Source organism: Oxyura jamaicensis, chromosome 1, assembly GCF_011077185.1.
Source record: "Oxyura jamaicensis isolate SHBP4307 breed ruddy duck chromosome 1, BPBGC_Ojam_1.0, whole genome shotgun sequence".
In the NCBI taxonomy this organism is placed as follows: Eukaryota; Metazoa; Chordata; class Aves; order Anseriformes; family Anatidae; genus Oxyura; species Oxyura jamaicensis.
The window spans coordinates 82,459,189-82,484,150 of record NC_048893.1 but is presented as its reverse complement, the minus strand read 5'-3'; the positions used below and the strand labels follow the sequence as shown (position 1 = coordinate 82,484,150).

At 42.0% G+C, this 24,962-nt stretch overlaps 1 protein-coding gene across 2 annotated transcripts in view; it reads left to right on the top strand.

The window, feature by feature from the left end:
• Positions 1–24,962, top strand: part of ATP6V1A (ATPase H+ transporting V1 subunit A) — a 30,770-nt gene that overhangs the window by 3,234 nt on the left and 2,574 nt on the right. Inside the window, exons 1-14 of one of the 2 annotated variants that reach the window (XM_035314644.1) lie at positions 5,253–5,498; positions 8,837–8,931; positions 10,897–11,025; positions 12,528–12,742; positions 13,491–13,628; positions 14,077–14,228; positions 15,063–15,225; positions 16,279–16,387; positions 17,160–17,282; positions 17,372–17,486; positions 19,922–19,985; positions 20,744–20,947; positions 22,884–22,978; positions 23,611–23,782. In XM_035314644.1, coding sequence (XP_035170535.1) covers positions 8,850–8,931; positions 10,897–11,025; positions 12,528–12,742; positions 13,491–13,628; positions 14,077–14,228; positions 15,063–15,225; positions 16,279–16,387; positions 17,160–17,282; positions 17,372–17,486; positions 19,922–19,985; positions 20,744–20,947; positions 22,884–22,978; positions 23,611–23,782 — 1,761 coding nt within the window. In that variant the 5' untranslated portion in view covers positions 5,253–5,498; positions 8,837–8,849. Of the gene's footprint in view, positions 1–5,252; positions 5,499–8,836; positions 8,932–10,896; positions 11,026–12,527; positions 12,743–13,490; positions 13,629–14,076; positions 14,229–15,062; positions 15,226–16,278; positions 16,388–17,159; positions 17,283–17,371; positions 17,487–19,921; positions 19,986–20,743; positions 20,948–22,883; positions 22,979–23,610; positions 23,783–24,962 lie in introns of those variants that run through there. The other variant, XM_035314650.1, reaches the window with a different exon arrangement.

Sequence of the window (24,962 nt, the reverse complement as noted above, 5' to 3'; positions counted from 1 at the left end):
GATAATTTTGAAGACTATTGCTGCATCAATTAACAACTGAGATTTTTCCTGCTAGACGGTTAAATGAACTGAAACTCGTGCTGAAAGTTGACCTGTTGCAGATGCAAGCTCCTAAGGGACAATGGTGTTCCTAGAGGGTGCCTCTGTAATGTGAAATTCCATCTTTGTCCTTGCTTATCAGTTGAAGGGGAGTCTTGTGGCCAAGTTCAGATGTTGGTGCATTGGTGAGTTTCTGATAATGAGCCCAGCTAACTCTTCCTGCCAGCCTGTATCCCAAGAAAGATGCAGAAAACTGCACTATAGAGATACAGTGTTCCCTTCACTGTGTTGCATCTTTGGGATGCTGTGAGCTGGGCTCAATGGAGTGCTGTGGTTGCTGCTGTTGTTTAAGACTGAATAAAAAATAGGTGGTCTGAACATCTCTGACACTGATGAGCTTTCCGTGCCCTAAGCACGAGCAGTACTTTCTGAGGTAATCGTCATGGTAGAGTGCAACGAGGGATAGAAAGGTTATCCGTAAAGGCATTAGTTTTATAGGCATCAAACAGTGCCTTTGTTAGAAAAGTTTAGTATAGCTTTCAATTGTGGTTTCAATTGTATGAGTTTCCTAAGGGCCTGAAGAATTACTTGCCTGATTTTAAAAATATTTTAATCTAGCAAATAATACTGCATCTTCCAAGAAGTTCAGTTAGTGGGACAAATGTTTGGTCCTTCTCATCATTACATCAGTACGTTATTTCTTACTGTGAAAGTACCGCTTTTAAAAGCAGCTCTTCAGAAAAACTAATACAGTATTTTGTGGCTAAATGCAAAGAGCATTGATAAGGACTTCTTAGAAGTCAATTTTGCTTAATGAATTTCTTCTAGATCCATGAAATCTTGAGGGGTTTGTTATTGTGGCAAATCTGTGTGGCCTAGTAGATATTCAGACAACTGCCACCATACATAGTTTACGTTGGAGGGGCTCTGTCTGTTCTGAAGGATCTGTAAATACTTCAGGTAATTGAACATAAAATCTCCAAATGTGGTTTAACTTGCTTTAAAGCATAAAGATGAAGTTTTCCATTACAGGAAAAGTCAACCTCAATTTAATTTCCTTTTTATGGGAGTCCCATGCCAATATGTGCATTTGTGATTCCAACCAGGTGTTTCATTATACCAAAGTGCTGGAAAAGAGTGCTTCTATCTCCGAGGTGTATTAGTTCTTTTTTTAAAGGTTTTCATGCAAAATCATTCTTGATTCAGCTCTTTAAGCTATCTGGTTTGTCAAATACATCACATAACAAAATGAAGATTCCATAATATCCCTGCTTTAAAGACTGCTCTGAAAAATAAGGGTAGAGAAATGCTTACTGTGAATCTGTAGCCAGTATTTTGGCTATCACTCTTAGGGACAAGGGCTTGGGTAGCAGTAAGGCTGATAGAGGAGCTGGTATGTTTTAACAGGCCCAAATTACTAATATGTTTTGTTGTATGAAAAACGTGGCCCTAACTATAAATCTAGCAATAGTTGTTTTGTGAGATTGCACACCTTTTGTCACGTAAGCTAAGAATCTTCGACTGTTCAGAAGTTACTATACTGAACTGCAGTAAAGCTTGCTGCTGTAATTGCTTACAGCTTTGCATTCATCTCATTTAGCTGTTTGTCATCTTAAAGGCTAGAGCAACAAGAAATATTTCAAGTAACAAGGCCAAATGCACCTAAAAGCAGAATGTCTGTTTTATTTTATGAAAACAAGGGTTGATACTTTAGCTTTGCAGTAATGTTAGTGAGGTTAATGAAAATACTGCTCGTCTAGGGGAAATGACTGAGCATTACACAAAGCAGATGGCTGCAGAACTTCTCAGCCTTAGCAGTTGCAAGACAGGATCAGGACGAGAAACAATGGTCACTGTGGGACACAGAAATGAATGTTGTATTGGTATTCTCTGTCATAGCTTGGATTTCTGTTGCATTAGATCTTTATTCTGTGTGAAAGTCTATCAAGCCAAAGAAGGGGCAGGAGGCATTACAGTCTGAAAGGAATGTCAATTTTTTCACAGTTGGAAGCTAGTAATGTAATGTAACGGCTCAGAAGTAAGGGGAAGCTCATCCATTTCAACCTCTAAAGCTCTTCTGGAGAAGCCTTCTGCTCTGAGAGGAAAGAACCATTGTAGAAAAATGTATTGTGGAACACTGGGTGGCTTTTAAGCATGGTGAAGATTTACTCACATGAACAAAGTGGTTTCTCTAGAAACAGGAATATGTTAATTGACAGAACTGGGATCTTTACTAATTCTAAGTACAGTGTGACCGCTGCATTTGAAGTCAGAAGGCTGGTTATCTGCTGAGCTGATCAAATCTCCAGTGGGTCAAAACAGTTACGCAGTGAATGAGTTGCCTGCCTTTGTGCCTGGATTGATTGCTGCTCTGCTAACTTCTCAGCCATGTTCAAACACAACTTTTCTCTAGTCCAGGTCTGCTCTAACTGAAGAAATTTTCCAAGCTTTTGCTAAAAGCTTGGATGCTTGAATGATAATTTATGGTTGGCGGTGCTTCTTGTGTGGATAGGCTTCACAGCCCTACTTTGTGGTAGGGAAAGGCCTTGTGTTTATTTTATTAGATATATATTCATGTATTTTATGCATACTTGGCTTGTGTGTGAGATATGTTGTTTCCTTGAAGTATGAAGCTTTTATGTATTGGCTGCCCACAGGTGAGTCCCCATGTGTTTGAGGAAGAAGGCAGTAGGAATTTGTGAATGAATCGCTGTGTTGCATAGTTGCACTTTGTAGTCATTGGCTTTCCTGAAGGCATCAGACTTCAGGACAAGTGTACTGTGCTGACAGTGGCAGCCTATGTCTATAGGCTCTTTGGAATAGACCTGGATTTAACTGTACCTGTGTTAAGCAGCAAGCTTCACATGTGGAAGTAGCTTTTTAGCACCCATGAACAAGTTGGATGAAGGACAAATTGTCTTGCATGGTTGCAGGTGGTTCCATAGCTCTAAGTGAGCATTACTTACACAAATTCCTGACCTATCAAGAGCAGAGACAACCTCAAGTGTGCCCTGTGGCAAGTGGAACTGTATGAATATTTAAATGGGAGGCTGTCTGTATTGTTGAGTTTAAGAAACAATTATACCTCTAGTTCTGGGCTTACGGCATGAAGGTTGGTACAGTTAGTGTCTCAGTGCTATGATGTTCTTTATGAAGAGAAAACTAAGGCATGTTACAGGAGGTAAATCCTGCATGATTTTCTTATATTGCAGCTGATACGAAGTTGGAAGGTAGTTGCTGACACACCAGAGGGCTGTGCTGCCATTCAGAGGGGCATCAACAGTCTAGAAAAAATGGGCTGATGGGAGTCTGATGCTGTTCAACAATGGCAAATGGCAAGCCCTGCACATGAGGAGAAATAACCGCATGCCCTGGTACTGTGGCTGGCAATTGACTGGCTGTAAAGTGTTTTTGCAGAAGGGGTCTTGGTGGACACTGAGTTGAACATGAGCCAGCTATATGCTGTCCTGAGTGCTGTGCCTGGTTCTGGGCTTTCCAGGGCATGAAAAATGTGGAATTTCTTGAGTGAGACCAGAAAAGAGCCAGAAAAATTGGTTGAGGGTTTGGAGCATCTCTCTTAAGAGGGGAGGCTGAGAATTTAGGTTTGAGAGGAGTAAGCTCGGAGAACCTGACCACAAAGTGCATAAATACATAATGTGAGGAAACAAGGGAGATGGAGACAGACTCTTCTCAGTACCTGTTGAAAGAACAAGAATCAATGGGCACAAACTGAAATTCACAGGGTTCCCTTTAAACATAAGAAAATGATTTTTGTTTGTTTGTTTACTGCAAGGGCGATTGAACACTGGAACAAGTTGTGCAGAGAGTTTGTGGAGTTTCCATCCTTGGAGGTAAATGGAACCCAGCTGGATGATCTGCAGAGGTGCTCTCCAACCTCAGTAATTCTGTTATTTGGTGCCTGATAAACCTGGAATCATCTTCCTTGCTGTATTATGGTAAAGTTGCAACCGCGTAGTGTGAAGGAGCAAATGTCCTGAGAACGCTATTTGTCGTCCATTCCCAGTGACCTGTGTCAGAGTTCTGGTCATGCTGTTCCTTCTGTGAAAATATCCCGGAATGTAGCTGCAGAAATGCTGCCGAACTTCTGCATTTGTCTAGTAACTCAGGCACTGTACTTTTTAATACTTCCTCTTAAAAATATCATATGTTCAAAGGGGAAGTATAAACTGTCCAATTTACAGCAAATCCATGTCAATTATTACCATATTTATGGGACCCATGCAACACATCTTCGTGCCTGTGGATGGTGAGATTTGTGCCCTGTACCTGTTTCTTTGGAAAACTTTATTTGGCTGGGTTTTAGTGTGTATGCCTGTTAAGCTTTCCTGGATATTGAATGTATGGGCTTGTATTCTAACTACATTTTCCTACCCAAGAAGTCAAAACACGTTACTCTGTTTCAGATGCAGTAAAATCTGTGACCTTAGTTCAAATTTACTCCAGCAGAGTGAATCCAAGCACTGTTGACTTGCTAACATGATGTTGCTGCCTCTGAACTGCTAGTCTTGTGCTATTTAATACTGCTTTGGTTGGCGTATTTGAGCATTTATGCCAACTTGACGTGTTGCTTATCCTAGAACCTGCAAAGACAATCTCACGAAGTTGTGACGGTTGCAGGGAGCACTTTGGATCATGCGGTTTCTTGGGGGAGAGTCCCCCCAGCTTCTCGTCCTTTGTACAATATGCAGGACAGCGTCAGTGCCTGCTGATCTTCAGCACCGGATGCACGTGGCTCTCACTCAGTGTGGAGCATCAGTCTGGGCAGCTAAGGTGCTGGATATCATGCAGCTGCATCAATGCTTCTGCCAACTAGGGGGAGGGCTTTTATGTTAGCAGCGGTAAGCCCCACTAGACTATTTTGACAAGAATCAATACCTATTCTAAATACTCCAGCAATTAGCATTGCAGTGCTGTCAGCGCCTCCCTGTGCAGTCTGTTGTTAAACAGTCGTGCTGTTAAGCTGGTGGGGTGCGGAGTGCACTGGCACGGATACGTTACACTGGAGGCAAACTGATCCCCGCAGAAAGCAGGCGTCTCTTTCTCCAGGATTTTTTATGCACCCCTTGGAGCATTTGGGATCCTTGGCTTTGCAGGAGGTCCTTGCTGTGAGCGATGACTGCTGCTTTGAATTTCTTGGGCTCAGTACTGGGCGCTAAGGAGGGCGCAGATGGGAGTTCGGCTGGGCTTTAGGTAGCTGGGTTTGCTACTGCGGCATTCCTCAGTGCTGGTGGGAGAGAGACTGATGACTCATCAAGTCAGGTGGTTGTGCCTCTGCTGTGTGTCAGAAATTTCTTTCCCCTCTGCAGCAGGCTTTCTCATCCCTGTGTATAGGGGCACTAGAAGGACAATTATTTCCAAAGTGGTGATGCTTAGCTGCTGAATTCTTGCACTGCTTCGTTTGTGGGGATTTGTATTCCTCTGTATTCCTGCAAAATAAGGTAAGAATCTGTGTTTACGTTAGTAAATAGTCACGGATTTTCTTCCTTGCTATGAGGAGACTCCTTCTAAAAACATCACCGGAGTCTTAATTTTGAAGAGATCTTTGTGGTTAGGCAGATCATTGTGTAAATCGGGGACTGATCAAGTGTTTGAGGCAGAACCCAGGAATGGTAACGGAAAACAGCACTGAGAGCAGGGTACTTTAATTATGGGGGATTACTGTGTAGCCAAATTACTGTGCAGGGGAGAAATAAAGATAGAAAATTAGGCTTGCTGGCCATTTCTTGTTTAATGATGACTATAGGGTTACTTTAAAGCACCTTTCAGTCTGAGATATTTCTGCAGCAAGTAATATTTTGATTTCTGGCACTGGAATGCAGAATGTGACCATGTTAGAGCTTAAAGCATATTTCAAATTAATAGTTGAACAGTTAAGAGAAGGAAGGTTACTAATTTATAAGTTGTAGAGGATACAAGATGCATTTTTTAATGATATGGGGATTAAAATTAAGCTAATACCTCTGTGTAGGTGTGCTAATGGAGTTTGCTGGAGTGAACAGCATATTCTGTGCTGGTGAGAGGCCTCTAAGGGCCGTAAGAATCAGTAGATTTCCAAAATGGCTAGCTGCTGTGGCTTCCGGGGTCAGTACCTACTGTCTGCCCACACATGAAGTGATGTTCAGCAAATTCTAGTATGCTTTAGGGAAGTCATTTTATCTGAGTACTGACAAGGCAGACATGTAACAGTGTAGGTAGATAACATTGCTGCCCTCTAAGACGTTTCCATCTAAAATAAACATCTAATGCTGATATGCAAAGACGAGAAAACAGTGTAGAGACAAATAACTTTTTTTTTTTCTTAATCTGCACTCAAGGTTAAAAGATTTGTGGCCCCTTAAAGAAAGGGTCAGCAAAGGTGAGGAAGAATTTGCCACTTCTTTTACACTTGGACCAGTAATAGATACTTGTGTTTGGAAGCAGTTGGTACAGCTGCTGAAGGTCAGGACAGGGGCAGGGTTCACTGGCATGTCCATAGGTGATCCTTCCCTGGTAGTTGGCTCGGAGGGTAAGTGGGGAAGGTGGCTGTAGAAAGAGCAGCCACAGGAACAAGAGAGGCTGATGCTGAATGTGAGGATGTTGCCTTTTAGCTGTGGAATGACAGTTTTGAGGTGGTTTTTCACCTCCCTGAAAAATAAACAGTTGCTTCAAGCAGCAGTTTCAGCCAACCTTCAGGTTTTGACTTGGATATGAAAAGTTAATTTAAATTGAAGCTGGCCAGTATTCTTCCTGCCTTTGCTTACCTTGGTAATTTGAGTCTTTGCTAGGGGACCATGTACTGTCCAGTTGCCAGAGTGCCACTGATTCACTTAGGAAAAATTGGTTTAACCCTTTCTTCATTGTGCTCCTCTAGGAGGTTTGGTAGTTGGACTCTAGAGGTTGTTTCATGTGGTGTGTTAAGTGAGCATTTTGGGTGGATTTTTTAAGACCAGTTGCATTTTTTTTTTCAGTACAAATAGTAATTGTGCTCGAGTTTTGCAATATTTTAATTGTCAGAAGAAAAAAAAAAAAAAAAAAAAAAAAAAGAGACAATCGTGTTGGTCCAATTAGAACCAGCTCTTACCAGTTGCTCAGGAACTGCAGATTGCTTTGTGAGGCCCTCCCTCTGCCACTTGTCAGAGGGGAATTATGAAAAATAAGCAGTGAAATTAAAGTCATCTTCAGGTCCTAAACAATAGGCAGCTTAAAGGATAAATTCTCATTTTAGATAGTAGGGGGATCTAACAGATGCCTCACTTGGAGAAGCTTTGAGCTCTGAGTTACCAGTTCTGCTCCAGGCTGGTAGCGACTGAGTCACCATCAACTGTTGAGGTGGCTGCTGTGAGAGGAACCACTGGTAGCCATGTTACACAACCCACTCCAGTGAGAAACAGAGCCTGGAAGAAGCTGTTCATCAGGACAAATAGGAGCTTTGAATCACTGGAGGTCCTTTTCTTAAAGAGCTGAGCCACCGATTTAAAACATTTGTATTGGTAAAGAGGCTGAGGGGCAGAGGATCTATAGTATAGCGTTAAAGAGATAGAAAACAGTCATAAGATTTAAGGATGGCAAATGTCAGCTATCCAGGGTTTCTGAAGAACAGACAGCAAAGCAACCTTTAACAGTTGCAGATGGGGTGGCAATTTAATTGCCATCTACTCATTGTATGCAGAGCAGGCTGCAAGCCTGTGTGCGCTTCTGTTTGCTGCCTTGCAGATGACGCTGGGTCAGGTCAAGCTTCTCGTGGGGACCGTGAGTGTGAACAGATGTAGCACGAGGTTCGCACCACTGAGCAGTGCCGGATAGGCCCTGTTGATAAGCAGAGCACGTCGTGTGCTGGGGCTACCACACTGCACCTTCCACCAGCACTGTAAAAGTGTCAGTAAGGTAGACATTTGCCTTGCTGTTCGTGAACACTGATCGGTTTCCAAGGTAACACAAAGCATGATAAGGGCTGACAAAGCAAAACCCTTAAATGCTCTTATCGGCACCAGAAGCAGGACAGCCCAACTGCCAATTACAGGACAAACATGGATCTTTTCCTTGTTTCACTTCTCTAGTCAGTAAATGGCAAGAGATGTCAGTCTATTGTTCAGCTGTTGTGAGGTGGGTTTTTTGGCCATTTTTCAGCACAGTTCCTCTCTAATGCTCCACAGATTTCACCAAGAGCAAAGACTGCCTCATTCGTTTTGCTAACTGTGAGGCATTCGGAGCAGACTTTCACGTTTGAGTGCTCGTGCTTGTCAATTTTTTTATTTTTTTTTCTCTGAACACTCTGATTCAGCAATCTGAGACAGTTGTGGAAATCCAATTTTTGCTAATATTTGAAGTATTGCTTTTTAAAGAACAGTGGCGGTAAAGCAGCCCCAGAACATTCTGTATACTAGAAATCACTCAATCATGGAAAACTCTGTGTTTTGAAGGAGGCTAGATGAGATGTGGACGGCAGAAGAGGTTCTCCACGGTTTAAATATCTTGTTCTTTGGCTTGAAAGAAGACCAGCACTTTTAGGGTAATTTTGGAGTGTGTCCCTTCTGTGGAGCATACTGGGGAGTGATGTTCCACCGTGTGGTTCTGCAATAGTGGAAGCTAGTTCTTGTTTGCTTAAACGAGTTACTTTTTAACGTTCTATTGGTTTAAAATCAGAGTGGTTAAGGTGCTTCAGGCTGTATGAGTTCAGAATTATTCAGTGTTTTTTCTAAATGGAAACAAAGAGTGCAGAGGGGAGGGAGAGGAGGAACTTCCCGCATATACTTGTGTTCTTTAGAAATGTCTTTTTTCTCTTTTTCCTTCTGTGCAGTTAAATAGACAAAATGGACTTCTCCAAGCTACCCAAGATCCGTGATGAGGACAGAGAGGCTTTTGTTGGCTATGTCCATGGAGTCTCAGGACCTGGTAGGTATTTTGTAAGGAAACTCATAGCTTCTGTTTCATCTAGTTTATTATTAATCGAGAAGTATTATTAACTTGGAAGTATAATAAAGTTCTGGGCGGGATTTTCTTTTTTCCTTTTTAAGAAGGATTGCTGCCTTTTACTCTGATAAAAGATTAAGAAATATACTAACAACGTTTTAATGCTCATTTGTTTTATTTAAAGATAAAATGACCAGTAAGCAGGCTGAAGAATAATATTAAAAAAAAAGAGTTAGCAAGCATTCTCGTTAAGATAAGGGCACTTGTTCAGGAAACTGCACTAAGCTTCTCTATAAACATATGTGATGCTTAGTCTGTTCTCACTGAATCATAGAATAATAAAAGGTTGGAAAGGACACCCAAAATCATCTGGTCCAACCACCCCCCTACCACCAATGTCACCCACCAAACCACATCCCTAAGCACCACGTCCAACCTTGCCTTGAACACCCCCAGGGACGGTGACTCCACCACCTCCCTGGGCAACCCCTTCCAATGCCTGACTGTCCTTTCTGAGAAGAAATGTCTCCAAATTTCCAACCTGAACCTCCCCTGGCGCAACTTGAGGCCGTTCCCTCTAGCCCTATCACTAGTTATCTATGAGAAGAGGTCAACCCCCAGCTCCTTACACATTCATTTCAGGGAGTTGGAGAGAGCAATAAGGTCTCCCCTGAGCCTCCTCTTTAGACTAAACAATCCAAGATCCCTCAGCCGTTCCTCATAGGCCTTGTGTTCCAGACCCAATCCTATGTGACCCTTTGCACTCTGTAATACTCAATTCTCTGCCATTGTCAGGCTGTCCTGTGTTACTGCACAGACTGTGCTACGTGTGTCAGGGAGGGTGGCCATACATGGTGGTGTTACAGCTGGGAGAAGGATGACTGCTCCTCCCGTTTTATCACCTTAAATGGTTTATTTGGGTCCTGATGTTAACAGCTTTTGAATTAAGTGCAGACTGTACTGGCTTTTCCTCTCCCTTCTGCACTGTCTTCAAGAGACGAAGGAAAGGATAGTAATGTGAGAACAGAAGAAGAGCATGTATTTTTGTTAGTGGAGCTGCTTTGAGAAACTTCCATGGCTTGTATCTACCTAAAGAAAAATGCCAGTTCCTTAACTGCAGAAGGGATGCTATAAAAGACATGATAAATTTTGTCCTAAAGCAGCAACACCTCGTGTAGTAGTCCATGTACAATCTGTTAAAATTGAAGTCAAAATGACAGAAGGCTGCAGGCCCAAAACAAGTAGACTTCATCTGTAGAAGGTTAACTTAAATGCCTTGAAATACACATCCCTTTTCTACAAAATAAAATACCAAAATAGTGTTACCTAAACTTGTGCAGATGTCTGCCACTTCAGACATAAAGAGATGCATTGCTTTTAGCAAATACCAGGAAATTGATCTATGTATGGAAGTAGTTTGTTAGTAAGAAACACGACTGAGTTAAACAGAACTTTATAAACTTGAAAATGCCAAGTCCCCAACTACATCTTGCTGTAACTACAAAGTATCAGGTGACCTTTTGACATTTTCTTGTATGTTTTAATTTAATCAGATGGGGAAGTGGCCCAGCTAATTTATAGAGAGAAGTGACTATTTAATATGATGTCTGCAAAGTCCACTGCACCTCCAAAACCCTTAACATTCACCATCTGTCAGGATTTACCAGAGGATTTGTCTGTCTACTATGCTCTGATAGTATCGTCTTATGAACATAACAGTATAAAATTTGTAAAAAGGCTTTTTTTTTTTTTTTTTTTTTTTTTTTTTTTCTTTTAAACTAAAAATATCAGGACTTGTGGCAGCCAAGTTATCCCTTTGTTAAATCAAGAATGTGCTTCTGATCTGTGTGAATACCAGGCTTATGGTCTCCAATTCTTACTGGCTTCTGATGAGCAAATTTGCTGAACTACAGGAAAAATATTTACATGTGTGTCTGTCTTCTACAGTGGTCACCGCTTGCAACATGGCAGGTGCTGCTATGTATGAGCTGGTACGAGTAGGCCACAGTGAACTGGTGGGGGAAATTATCCGACTGGAAGGTGATTTGGCAACTGTCCAGGTATATGAAGAAACTTGTATCCTTTTCACTGATCCCTTTGGAGCAGACAGACTGTTCAGTCCAGAACACAGTGGTTATAGTGAAGACGATGAACAAAGCTGGCTGGGATCAGTGCCAGCAGGCAGCAGCATCTCTTCTACCACATCTTTTGTAAATTCTGACACTTTTGAGGTAAATTGTACCTTGTTTGGCTGTGTGACGAAGAAATTTGTTGTTGTTTTACATGGAAACCAAGTAATTTATATTTAAGTTCATATGAATTCACGTATTACAGCTCCTTGCTAACAAAGTTGTTGGACAAATGTCAACCATGATTGGCAAGACTATCAGGCAGTAGTATTTGTCATATATTTTTCTTTGCTTTTGAAAATTCTGCTTGTATCACACTTCAGAAGGAAATGTAAAGTGGGCAGGATTTCTTCTGGACAGACTGTTCTGACAGATGTGATAAATTCTTTTTTTTTTGCTTCTGTATTGTGCTTGCAGAATCTGTGTCCAGCCAAGACACAGGCTGTATTCTAAAATCTAATCTTAAAGTGGATTTCCTGTTGCAAGTGTAAAAGAGAACATAAGAGCAATTCTTTAAACTTGAAGCCAGACGTTTTTTTTTTTTTTCTCAGTCTTTTAAACTTTTAAGAGTTGGCTCTGCCTATGTGTAAAGGCCAGGAAAAACCCTGCGCTGACTCCCAAAGTTTTGTTTTGGGGAGTTGGATGGTAGACTGGTTACTAGACTGTGTCTGTACCTAATAATTTGTGATTTTAGTTTGCTCATCATTGCAATATTTAGTAGCCTTCCATCAATACATTGAACAAGTCCAGTGTTTAAGTATATCTAATTCTTAGATCTCTCATGAGAGGATAATGAAGGCTTTCTGAACTCAACTTGCATTTAATCTCTCAAGTCTTATGTAGGCTTTTGGGGGTTTCTCTTGTATTCTGGTAGGGTCTTTTGTGAAGGCCCTGCTGGCCTTTTGCATCTTTGGAGCTCAAGTGGTACATAGACTGGACAGCTGAATATTAGAGATGAGGGAAATGCTAATCTAAGACAAATGCTCTTTAAAATTAGACTCCTGACAAAAAAGCTCTGCAAGGCTCACAGTCAAAACAGTTGTGCTGTATTTATAATAAATTCTGAAGCAAAAAATTACATATTTTCATGCCATTGTCTGACTTTACCTAGAAAGCAGGTTTGAAGACTTAAGAAATGCCTGATGCTTTGTCATCATGCTGCCTTGTACTCTGGTAAATGCATGCATATAGTTGACTTGAACCAGTGATCATAAAGCAGAATATATACTCCCCACTTTGCCTCTCTGGAGGATGAGCAACTTTTTTGCTTTAGCACTTTCAGCTTGAGTTTAGTATAAAATCTACATGGTTCTCTAATGATGATACATAACATACTAACAAAAATATTGCATTAAAGTTAGAAAGATAATTAGAGAATATGATGATGTCAATGTGATGCCTTCTTCCCTGTCCTTTGTCTGGATGAACTTTTCCTCAGCAAATCTTCAGCTGGTGTCTCTGTAGGAGATCCTGTACTGCGTACTGGCAAACCCCTCTCAGTGGAACTGGGACCTGGCATTATGGGAGCTATTTTTGATGGTATCCAGAGGCCTCTATCAGACATCAGCACTCTGACCAAAAGTATCTATATCCCTAGAGGTGTCAATGTGTCAGCTTTGAGCCGAGATGTCAAATGGGACTTTACACCTTCTAGAAATTTGCGGGTAGGTTCTGGTAAGCCTGTCGTCCTCCCTTGCTCCTCTCCTCGTGGAGTATAGAGCCACAGCAGAGTGTGAAGGCTGTGACTGCTGGTAACTGTGGTTACAATGAATTAAGGTCATGAAAAGGGGTGCGAGGAGGTGTTAGGGATATATGAGAGTGAGGAATAGACAAGGATCATGACAACTTACTCTGTGTGACTTACTGTATGTTGTTGCTGCATATGGAAAACTTTCAAAGGTTTAATATATTTGCAGTACTATAAAGAGCCTAGTGGAATTGCACTAAACACTAGCAGGTGCTACCTCGGCAAAAAGAATAACAACCGCACACATTTTACTCACTGTGAAGGTAGCCTTAGAAGTGGAAAATATCATAGCTTTAGCCCTTGGCATCTGCTTTTTTAAAATTATTATTATTTTTTATTCCAGTCCTTCAGGTTAGCATATGCTGTCCTTCCCCTACTTAGCACATTAACCTGAGAGGTATAAAAGGAACAAGGAGAATTCCTTGCACCAGTCAGTAATTGCTTCAGTCCGAGCCTTGAAATGCTTCTGAACACAAGTAGTATTGCTAGCGATGTGATGTTAGAGTAATGAGTTATGTAAATGGGCTACTGTGCTGTAGCAATGCATTTACAAAAGAAGTAATCATGGTGCTAGACTTAATAGCTATGGTTATATGATTCTTTGTCAGCATTTTTTTTTAAACTGGAGTTCTCACTTATGACTAATAGACATGTTCTGATTTCAGGTTGGCAGCCACATCACGGGTGGAGATATTTATGGTATAGTGAATGAAAATTCCCTTATCAAGCACAAAATCATGCTGCCCCCACGGAACAGGGGTACAGTTACATACATTGCTCCACCGGGAAACTATGACGCTTCGGTAAGTCTCCCAAACAGCAGTTACCAGGGTATTCCATATCTTTTTCCTAGGGTTGATGTACCCCTTCTGTTCTCTATGATGCCTTTCATGCAACAGAATGTCAGAGTTGACAGTCACTTCTGCTACCCTGCCAGCAGGGTTTACATGGTTATCTCGTGCAGTTACTTTCTCTGTTCATGACTTCCCAGTGGCACTTAAGTATGCCACGTTTGCTATCCTGTGTAGGGATCTACAGTATCCCATGAATATTTTTAGTTGAAGCTCTATCTTGCATTTTTTTTCCCTAGTAGTATTGTAAATATGGGAAAGTGCCTTCCCCTGGAAGGGATGATAGGGTGTTGAAGTTGTATCAAAGACGTAGCAGTACAGAGGAGCTGAGATGAAAATTTGCGTGCTGATCCAGTGTGCAACTGTTTGCTTACTTCAGATGTCTGGTGTTCTTTGTTAGGATGTTGTCTTAGAGCTGGAGTTTGAAGGTGTGAAGGAGAAGTTCACTATGGTCCAGGTCTGGCCTGTACGTCAAGTCCGTCCTGTTACTGAAAAGTTACCAGCAAACCATCCTTTGTTAACTGGCCAACGGGTGCTGGATGCCCTCTTCCCGTAAGTATTACCCTTAATTTTCTAGTATGTAAGAAATTTCTTTTAGCAGAGAGGGTGGTGTTAATTTTTTAAGGGCAAACAAACCCCAAGCCTTCACTTTGTACCTCAGCATAAATCTAAACAAGAACAAAAACAAAACAGCAAAAAAAAAAACACCCACACCTAGCTGATAATATTGATTGATAATATATCTGCCAGGAGAACCTGCTAGTGGAAAAAGGTTAAAAGGAAGTTTGACAAGATAGTTGTGCATTAATCCAGTAAAGAATTGACAAGTCTAAATTTAATCATGCCAAATCTACAGAAAGGCTATAGCTTTCAAGCTTGGAGATCTCCGTTTGAACACATGAGTAGGATCTGTTTCAATGATCTTGAGTTGTGCATTTCTAGAATCACTACTGTCACACGGAATTGTAACTCAAAATGCCCTTTTAAATGGCTAACTTCCAAGGCACTGAATTTGGTAATTTTTGGTCCTAAAATGTTGTGCTGCTTATTCTTATAATGCACACTTAAGTGCAGTTGATACTCTTTTCTTGACGTTTGCATTCCATCAGTGCTTCCAGCTGTGAAAACAACCATGTTTCAAGCCTGAAAGCATAGCTGTTGTACCAGCCTAACTCATATAATTCAAGGGCAATAGAAGGAAAAGGGTAGTTTATTCCCTCAGTCTTCTGGTTTAGTGAAATACCTCTGTACTTCTCACCTAGAACACTGAATGTTACTCCTGTTGTTCTGCTTTTCATTAGACAACTTTATTGGAAAGCATATTCTGAGATGGGAGAGAGCTGTTTTCGAGTTCCTTGCAAATCAGAGTCACTTTTCTTTTCTCAGGTGTGTACAAGGGGGCACAACAGCGATTCCCGGGGCATTTGGCTGTGGGAAGACTGTGATTTCACAGTCTCTCTCAAAGTACTCCAACAGTGATGTCATCATTTATGTAGGCTGTGGAGAACGAGGAAATGAAATGTCTGAAGTACTGAGAGATTTCCCTGAGGTTAGTACGGAGAATTCATGGACAGTAAACCATTTTGGAAAGACTTGCTATTATACTGTATTGTAACTGAGTACAATTTCTTATTGGTATGGTGACTTGAAAAGATCTTTCTGGCTGTAAGTTCTGACTGTAGTAGCAGAAATTACTTCTGGCTCATTCAGGAATGACTTCAGTGGCGCCTCAAGAAACATCTGGATTAGTATTTGAATGTACTTTTTAACTTGTTTAAAATAAAGCCACCATGAATTGCTTGGCTGTAATTTATAAAGATATTACCTTTTAATGCAATATTTGGATTTAAAGGATGCAGTAGAAAATGCCTAGTTAAAAAAAAAAAAAAAAGTGTAACAGGTTCTGTCCTGCCTGTTGTTATATGTCAGTGGATTAGTTGTGGCACATCCTTCTGTAAAATAAGGGAAAGAGCAGGTAGTCTGAACTGTTAGGTTGAAACTCCAGCCTTAGAAATAAGAGGTAGAAGTCTTGCTTGTGTCAATTGCAAGATGATGCCAGGTTGGAGTGGCCATGCAAAAAGTAGATCCCAGGATATTTTTAAAAGTTCTGCATGAATGTCAGGATGTGCATTTTATTGTTCACATGCCTGTGAGACTTCCTCTGAGATATATGTGGGTTTATGTCCAGTTGTCAAAAATAATCTCAGATTGGTATAGGTGGGAGAAAAAACGCTGTTTCCTCATGGACTTAGGAGGGGAGGATAAGGTATTTGGCTCTTCTGGCCTAGTAAAGTGAGGCTGAAAGAAGATAATGTGCTTCCTGATGCAGTGGATTTGTCATTACTCATTTGTTTGTGGTAAGAAGTGGGTTTAATAGGGATTGCCACTTGTAGAAGGTGAAATGAGGCTCTGGTGTGTACATTAGGGCTAAGCTGTGTGCAATCTGGATGGCAAAACTGTATAGCATCATGAAATCTTGTTTCCAGTCACTGCTTTTGTTAGACTGGCTGTGAGGAGAGTATCCTGAAATAAGGTGAGTACTAAAGTTTAAATAATTAGCTAAAGTAATCATTTTGTCTTTGTTTTTCCCCTTGCATTTTAGTTAACAATGGAAGTTGATGGCAAGGTAGAAAGCATCATGAAGAGAACAGCTCTGGTTGCAAATACCTCCAACATGCCTGTGGCTGCCAGAGAGGCCTCTATCTACACTGGTGAGATTTACAGGAGGCTGTGAAAGGCTCTGTGTGTAGAGCAAGCCGTCATGCTCTAGTATTTTCAGTTCCTAAGATGGCTGGTAACATGAAACATGCTTAATTACAGAAATCAACCCTTTCAGGCCTTGTCTGTAGTCCTAGTATCACAACTGAATTTGACTTCCTTGTATATAACTATGATCTCCACACATTAATTCTTGCTTATTAGCTGAACTTATTGCACCAGGTCTCACTGAGATATGCCCCATATATTAATTATGTTTTTTACTGACAAGTACAGCTACTCAGTGGGCAGGAATGGTGCTCTCTGAGTTGTCTGCTTTCCTTTGCAGCCTCTTAGAGGTTGTTTTTTTTTAAAAAAATATTTTTTATGAAAAGTTGTCAGATGAAACATCTTTTCTGACATTTGTATTCCAGTAGCTTAGAAAGGAAGGAGACATTTTACAGTAAGAAGAGGCTTTGTTCATGGTTTCAGTGAGGCAGAGAACACTGTCAATGATATTGCCCTGTCTCCTCCAAGAAATGCATGCACAGAAATGTAAGATGGGCCAGAGTGGTTTGTAAGCAAAAGTGGGGAGAGTGGAATGAAATAAACAAAAAAAAGACTGGATGGACATGATCTTGTGGGAAGAAAGAGTAACTTTCAGTCTCTATTGACACCAGAATGTAAACTTAAATTATTTATCTTATTTGCCTCTTAGTGACAACACGTGAGGGTAGAATTCCTTTCTGAACTGTATCCTGCAGCATGCTGTTGTCTTTGTTCTAGGAATCACCCTGTCTGAGTATTTCCGAGACATGGGCTACCATGTCAGTATGATGGCAGACTCTACTTCCCGATGGGCTGAGGCCCTCAGAGAAATTTCAGGACGACTGGCTGAAATGCCAGCTGGTGAGTAGTCCTTTCCTCAATCCAGTCTTGTAAATGCATCCTTTAATCTCAGAGCCTTTGACTTGATTCCTGTGTGTTGATACTTGCAGACAGTGGTTATCCAGCCTACCTTGGTGCACGTCTAGCTTCTTTCTATGAGCGAGCTGGCAGAGTGAAGTGTCTGGGAAATCCTGAAAGGGAAGGCAGCGTCAGCATCGTTGGAGCGTGAGTGTTGAGTTTCTTTGCTTTGCACTGGCTGCAGTTCCTCTCGTGTATCTTTGTAAGTCAAAGTACCTTCAAAGAAGAAGACCTTGTTACTCTGTGCAGCTGCAGAACTACAGATACGTAAATAGATGCTTAGTCTCTGTTCACCCTTAAGTAATGCTAAATTGTGCATAGGGGCAGAAATAATGAGTGTGGACGGTAGTTCTGTGAGGTGTGGAATCACATTCACAGCAGTCAGAGTCAGTGGCTCCAGGAAGAGTGTCATAAGCACTGTCACTGCAAAGTATGTCAAACCATGCTCAGAAAATAAAAGAAAAGAAGGGGTATTTAGAGCAGCAGTGTGGGGGCATAATGAATTATGATTCTCTTGCTAAAGAGTAGAAATACATGGAACAGCATATCTCAAACTGTGATGGGCTGTGAAAAGCATGTGGTGCTCAGACATGATGTAGTACGTGGAAATTTTCAGCTGAAGTGTTAGATGAGAACTTTGTTTGAAAAGCATTCCTGCGTACCATAGGCTGTGGTGATAGTACTGAATCCGTTCTCACCAATTACTGCATCGTACTGAAAGAATGACCAAAACACAAGAAAGCAATTGCAGAGTGTGATGGTTTCGCTTGGGTGGGTGACCGAGCTCCACCACAACCGCTCTCTCACTCCCCCTCCTCAAAGAGGAACAGGGAGAAAATACGATGAAAGGGGCTCAAGGGTTGAGATAAGGACGAGGAGATCGCGCAGTAATTATTGTGATGGGCAAAACAGACTCAGCATAGGGAGATAGTAAGATTTATTGCCTATTACTAACGAGCTAGAGAAGTGAGAAACAAAGGAAAGAAACCAAAAGCACCTTCCCCCCCCATCCACCCTCTTCTACCTCCTCCCCCCGAGCGGCGCAGGGGAACGGGGGAATGGGGGTTATGGTCAGTCTATAGAAATTCTTCTCTGCCGCTCCTTCTCGGTCACTCTCATCCCCTGTGCTGTGGGGTCCCACCCACGGGATGCAGTCCTTGCTGAACTGATCCAGCGTGGGCTTCCCACAGGCAGCAGCTCTTCAAGAACTGCTCCAGATATGGGTCCGTACCACGGGGTCCATCCCTCGGGAGCAAACTGCTCCAACCTGGGTCCCCCACGGGCAGCAGCTCCTGCCAGGTGACCTGCTCCTGCGTGGGCTCCTCTCCACGGGCTGCGGGTCCGGCCCAGAATCTGCTCCGGCAGGGGTCTTCCACAGGCCACAGTCTCCGTCGGTGCAGGGCCACCTGCTCCACCGTGGTCTCCTCCACGGGCTGCAGCGTGGAACCCTGCTCCACCGTGGTACTCCATGGGCTGCAGGGGGACATCCTGCTTCACCATGGGCCTCACCACAGGCCGCAGGGGACTTCTGCTCCGGCGCTTGGAGCACCTCTCCCCCTCCTTCTTCACTGACCTTGGCGCCTGCAAGGCTGTTCCTCACTCCTCTCACTCTCCCAGCTGCTGTGTGGCGCAGTGTGTTTTTTTTCCCTGTCTTAAATCTGCTCTCACAGAGGCACAAACAACATCACTTATTGGCTCAGTTCTGGTCGGCAGTGGGACCCTTACCAAACATGGGGCAGCTTCAAGATCCTTCTCACAGAAGCCACCCCTATGGCCCCCTGCTACCAAAACCTTGTCACATAAACCCACTACACAGAGGCACTTGAAATTTTCAGGGTGAGAGAAGAGAAAATGGGCCATCACCACTTTCCTTTTTGATACAATGACGTAGGTGGCTTGCAGTGGTATGAACTGGTAACTTACACATGAGGCAGACACCTTCTCTATTGATTTGTATAAAGTACTGTGGGTAAAATGGCTTTTCCTTATGGGGTCTTCAGGAGAGCCTCTAGCATCTGCAACAACTCCTGGAGTCTGTTATTTGCTCTGCTTAGTTCTGCTGTCCACAACATAAGTGCAATAACGCATCTGCTTTTGAGTTTGGAAGGTTTTTACCTGTTTGGGAAGGCATGTCAAGCCCAAATGGAATTGAATTGGTTGTAGTATAGATAAATATGTGATATTTACCTGAAACAATTTCAAAGTGGGATATTTTCTGTAAAATAAACTTCTCACTGTGTTTCAAGCTGTCCTATGAGCACACCTATTGAATCTGTTCCTGTTGAGATAGGTTTGGTAATCCAAGCTGGAGTTACTACCTGAAGCTGAAGTGACTAAAATCATACCTTGATGTTGCCAATCAGTTACTGAAATAACTATAATTCATGGTACACTTGATATCACCCCCGTGTAGGCATGCTGCCACTATTACCGCAGCAGAAGCTTGCGACCTATTATTTATGTGAAACGGTGTTAGCCTTCCGTGTTTCTGTGATCACTGACCTGTGTAGTCACATGTTTAGTACTTCAGCTTAAACCGTGACAGTGATTCTGATTACTTTTCCTTCTGTCTTCCTGCTCAGTGTCTCTCCCCCAGGTGGTGACTTCTCAGATCCTGTCACATCAGCTACTTTGGGCATTGTGCAGGTATGTCCCTCTAGCTGCAGCTCTTTTGCCCATGCTGTCAGACTCAAAATGGTTGTGCTTCAGTACGTTTGTGCCCGTGGCAGTGCGAGAGCTTTGATTCAATAAGGCAACTTTGTAGGGTGCTTTGGAAAATGTTCTAACAATGTAAGAGGTGACCTTATGAGATGGTCTCTGAACTGATGTGTTCGAGAAGCCTTTGGAAGAGGGAGAAGTGGTGGCAATTCCTGCCAACAGTAACTGCTCAGGAATATCCATGTGCTTCCTGATTGCAGTCCTTTTAGCTGCACTTAAAGCCTGGCCACTCTTGGCTAGGATAGGAAGCGAACCATTTCTAATAGGTACATCAAAACCAGGAAAAAATCCTCAGAGCACGTGACTGGGAGAAGAATATCTTGCAACTGATTCAACATCCCTGTTTTGGGAAAAGGAGCAAAGTTAAATAGGGCTCTGCTTAACTAGACTCCACTGTTGACATTGTCTTTGTTACTGCTTATTCCTCCCTTATGAGGAGTCTCAAGCTAAATTCAGCTTAAAGGACTTCATTTTTTGAGATACATATTTGAAAGCCACTACTATAGTTAAATTAGCATAAATCAGCTTTTATTTTTCTCTTTCAGGCTTCTTTGTGATAGCTTTTGCTGTGTTGTTTGCTCAGACTTGCTTGTTGTGTGTTTGTGTGTGTGTGTGTTTATTTTGCTTTCAATAATTTTGTTTTGCATTCAGTTTGGAAGACTAGTTGATCTGTCTGGTTCTGGCAGGTTTTCTGGGGCCTGGATAAGAAGCTGGCACAACGCAAACACTTCCCCTCTGTCAACTGGCTGATCAGTTACAGCAAATACACACGTGCTCTGGATGAGTACTATGACAAGCATTTTACAGAGTTTGTCCCTCTCAGGACAAAGGCGAAAGAGATCCTACAAGAAGAGGAGGACCTTGCGGAGATTGTGCAGCTTGTGGGGAAGGTGAGTAACCAGCTGTGAGGAAATAAGATGTCTGTGAGCTGTCCTCCATTTCGTTACTGCAAGCACAGGCTTTTGACCATATCCTAGACCAAACTGGATGGATACTGCATTGTGGAAAAAAGGCAAATGTTCGCTGGGAGATGCCAGGCTCTCCTGCATTTAACTGTGCTTTAGTGAAACTTTCTTGTATGTTATATTTCTAACAACAAACACTTCTTTAGATTTGATAAACCTTGGCTTGAGGCTACTTTTCTCATGTAAATTAGATTGCAGTGCATCTAATGGTGGAGTTAAGAAACTTCGCTCAAGTGTTCAAGTCCTGCTAAAGTGCCCTTTGTTGCAAACTGCAATAGCACTCTGTTGGAAGTAGATCTTCTAAGAGAGATGATGCAGACTGATCTTTATTTTTAGTAGTCTGAAGAGTTACAATTTCTCAGAAACCATATTGCCAGCAGCGGAAGAGAGGTGCTGGTATTTACAAGTTGGTATGCAGAAACAGAAGTGGTCTGCTTTTTCTAAAACTGGCGATTATCTAGTTTCTGTATGGAAACTTGTGACGTGACATATGGCTCCATTTTACAGGCATTCTTTAATTTCCTTCCTTCACTTCACTATTTTGGATGGAGTGCTGAACTTGGACAGCAAAATTTCCTCTGAGAGCTCTCAAAAGGGACCTTACTGAAAATTGTTTTAGCCTAGCACTGTAAATATGATAATTGATAGGTACCCAGCACATACTTGAGAGTAATTTAATTCCATGATGTTTAGGTGAGCTACGCTGATTTACAAGGTACAGGTAATGCTTGGTAACATGTTGTAAATACCGTTGTTTGAAGAAAGTTTGGTCCTGGTGCTAGCCCTGTTCACCTGTGTTCTAGCCCAGCTAAAATGAAGCTTTTCACCAGATCTTGCCTAGCAGAGCTCTCTTCTTTAGATATGCCTTGGAAGAAAAGGAAATACCATTTTAGGGCCTTCTGCAGTTTCTTACTTACAAAAATATGTTCTAAAAGACTACTTTACAGACCAGGATAGAATCAGTTCCTTGGCATGGAAGTGATACTGAGTCCAGTGGTTGTAACTGTGGGTATTGTTCCCACCAAAGAAGTACTCGGACTAGTAGAGAAGAGTGCCCTGTAGTGCCAGTAATAACTGTGCAGCAGGGTTGTGCCTGTCCTGCACAGTACGACATACTATTGTCATCAACTTCTTTATTTTTCTAGACAAAGGGAAAGCCCGTGGTTAGCTGTGGAGGCTCGCGTCAAATCCTTAATATTACTTATTGATCTAAAATGCTGAGATCTAGCTTTTCTTCCATGGATATTGGAATTTTAGGGAAGGGCAAATAATTTTCTGCTTTATGTAGGAAGGTAATGTTTCAGTGTATCTCTTATCAGCTCCATGTGCGTTATCTGTGTCTGGTGGCTCTTTCCTACCTTAAAGGAAGCTTCCTTTTTATTGTTCATGATCAGGTAGGCTTAAAGTAGAATTACTGACTTTTTAGTCCATCAGGCTATTAAGTAAATTGGCTGTTCTATAGCAGGAAGCAAGAAACATCCAAAGGAAAGAATTCTGCTGAAAAGAATCTTAAGAGGGTGGGAGAGAACACAGGTACTGAAAGATAATGGTTCTTGTCCAGGACATATTATGTTTTAAACTCTTTAAACTAAGAGGGTAGGTTTAGATTAGATATTAGGAAGAAATTCTTTACTATGAGGGTGGTGAGGCACTAGAACAGGTTGCCCAGAGAAGTTGTGGGTGCCCCATCCCTGGAAGTGTCCAAGATTAGGTTGAATGGGGATTTGGCCTGGTCTAGTGGAAGTCCATGCCCACGGCAGGGGGTTAGAACTAGATGGTCTTTAAGGTCCCTTCCAACCCAAACTACTCTGTGATTTGAATGGAGTTGAGTACTAAACTAACAGTGGACCTTACTTTCTAGGCTTCTTTGGCAGAAACAGACAAAATTACCTTGGAGGTTGCCAAGCTGATAAAAGATGACTTCTTGCAACAGAATGGTTATACGCCTTATGACAGGTGAGATCTGAATGGCTACATAGCTCTCTTGTTAATCACTAAAAACGTAGACACGTTCTGTAATGGTGTGTGCCTTTCGGTTATGTAGGTAAGGTAAGGTATGCTTGTATGTGACAGGGAAGCACAGGAAGTACCACGATGTACTGTATACATAATAATGAGGTACCTTCTGTGGCAGTCACCTATCCATTAAAAAAGGAACTTTCTGTTTGTGGAGCCTCTGGATTGTTCTTACCATAAAAATACTCCCGTTCCTGTGAGCAAGAAAACTTGCAGAACCGTCAGGTTCTCCCAGGCTGCTTGCAGAAAGCCTAATCCCGTAATGGACAAAACAGGAAGAAGGATTGAACGTGAGACTTGTATGGTGATGGTTACTGTTCCCCTGTTTTGTTCAGTGTTTGCGTGTTCTGGAAACCTCACTTCAGGATGATTGCCTCTGCCTTTAATCGGTCCCACATTTTCGAATAGGTGACTCATAGGCTCACTACCTCCTTTGACAGCATGTATCCGAAACCTGTGAAGTAGTGCAGGCTGTTATTTCAGGTGAGAATTCAGAGTTGTGAAGGCAGGAGCAAAGGCTAGTCCTCTTAGTTGTTCCAAGATGCCTGACAAATCTTTTTCTCTTCCATCAGATTCTGCCCTTTCTACAAAACAGTGGGAATGCTTTCCAATATGATTGCATTTTATGACATGGCACGCCGCGCTGTAGAAACCACAGCCCAGAGTGACAATAAGATCACGTGGTCCATCATCCGAGAGAACATGAGTGAAATCCTCTACAGACTTACCTCCATGAAATTCAAGGTATGTTTGTCAGGAACTGGCTTGCATTCCTTATCGGGAGTTCCCAGGGCCTCTAAAAGGCTGTTACTCAAACGTGGTCATTGGTTGTCTTAGACACAGGTCTACACACCTGGATTACCCTCTGAGTAACTTTGGTATCCATCTTTTTAGAGTGCAGCTTTCCTACTCCTCTTCTTAAAACTCACACAGAGCACCCTGGTAGTAGCATTTACTACTAGGACAGTAACCTGTGGCGCTGTCTGATGTTGAAGTAGCTAAGCAATATTCTCTAAAAAAGGTGATGCTTATTTTAGAACTCTTATAAGCCAGTATTACAAATCTTTCAAGAATTAATGCCATGAGATGAAATTGTGTTTAAAGTTGAGCGTTCTTGTGTGCCAGTGTTCTATTCCCGCAGGGTACTGGCTTGTTTCTGCAACAAGCAGATCCCTGGTATATATTCTGAAAACATCAAAATGTAACAAGATACACTTCAGCATGTGAGCTTGCTTGAGAGCTGGTTGTGTGCAAATAGAGGAAGTAATACTTTCATTTACAAACCCTGGCCACTAGAAGACATCTGGCACACAGCATAGCAGTGGATAGGCATGGCTGAAAAATGCAATCCGTACAATTAACACGTTATGTGGAGGTTGCCCTCTAATACAGTAAGTTACGAAAGAAAAAATGTGTTTCCTGAGCAACAGTCTAAAAGGCACATGAATTTAAATGTCCTGCTGTCTGTGTACTCTGCAGTAATAGGTAATGCAGTCTGTAGCTGTAAGTGCTCTGTGTTTACCAATAGCTGCGTTGACCTAGAGGAACATAATGCTGAGAAGAGAATGGTGAAGACGTGTAACAGAGTTCATAGCTTGACCGCTGTTGCTTCTTTCAGGGAAGGCCTTGCAGCCTCAGAACAAGGCTGATTGTTACGGTATTTGTCCTTGTCTTTCATGAAAGGTATTCTGAGGAAAATGCAGCTGTTCAAAGATGTCCTTGAGCTTGTTATGATTTCACAAGGGCATATAAATGAACTGATCAACATTTGAGTGATGGCAAAGTAACTTACATTTACAGGGAATGCACCCCAAAAAATAGAGCAGAGCATTTCTGTGAGTCACAAGAACTTTACTCCATTTGCTCTCGGGACAGGAGCTGGTATGAATTACTGCAGCTCTTGGATCACACAGTATTAAAAAAG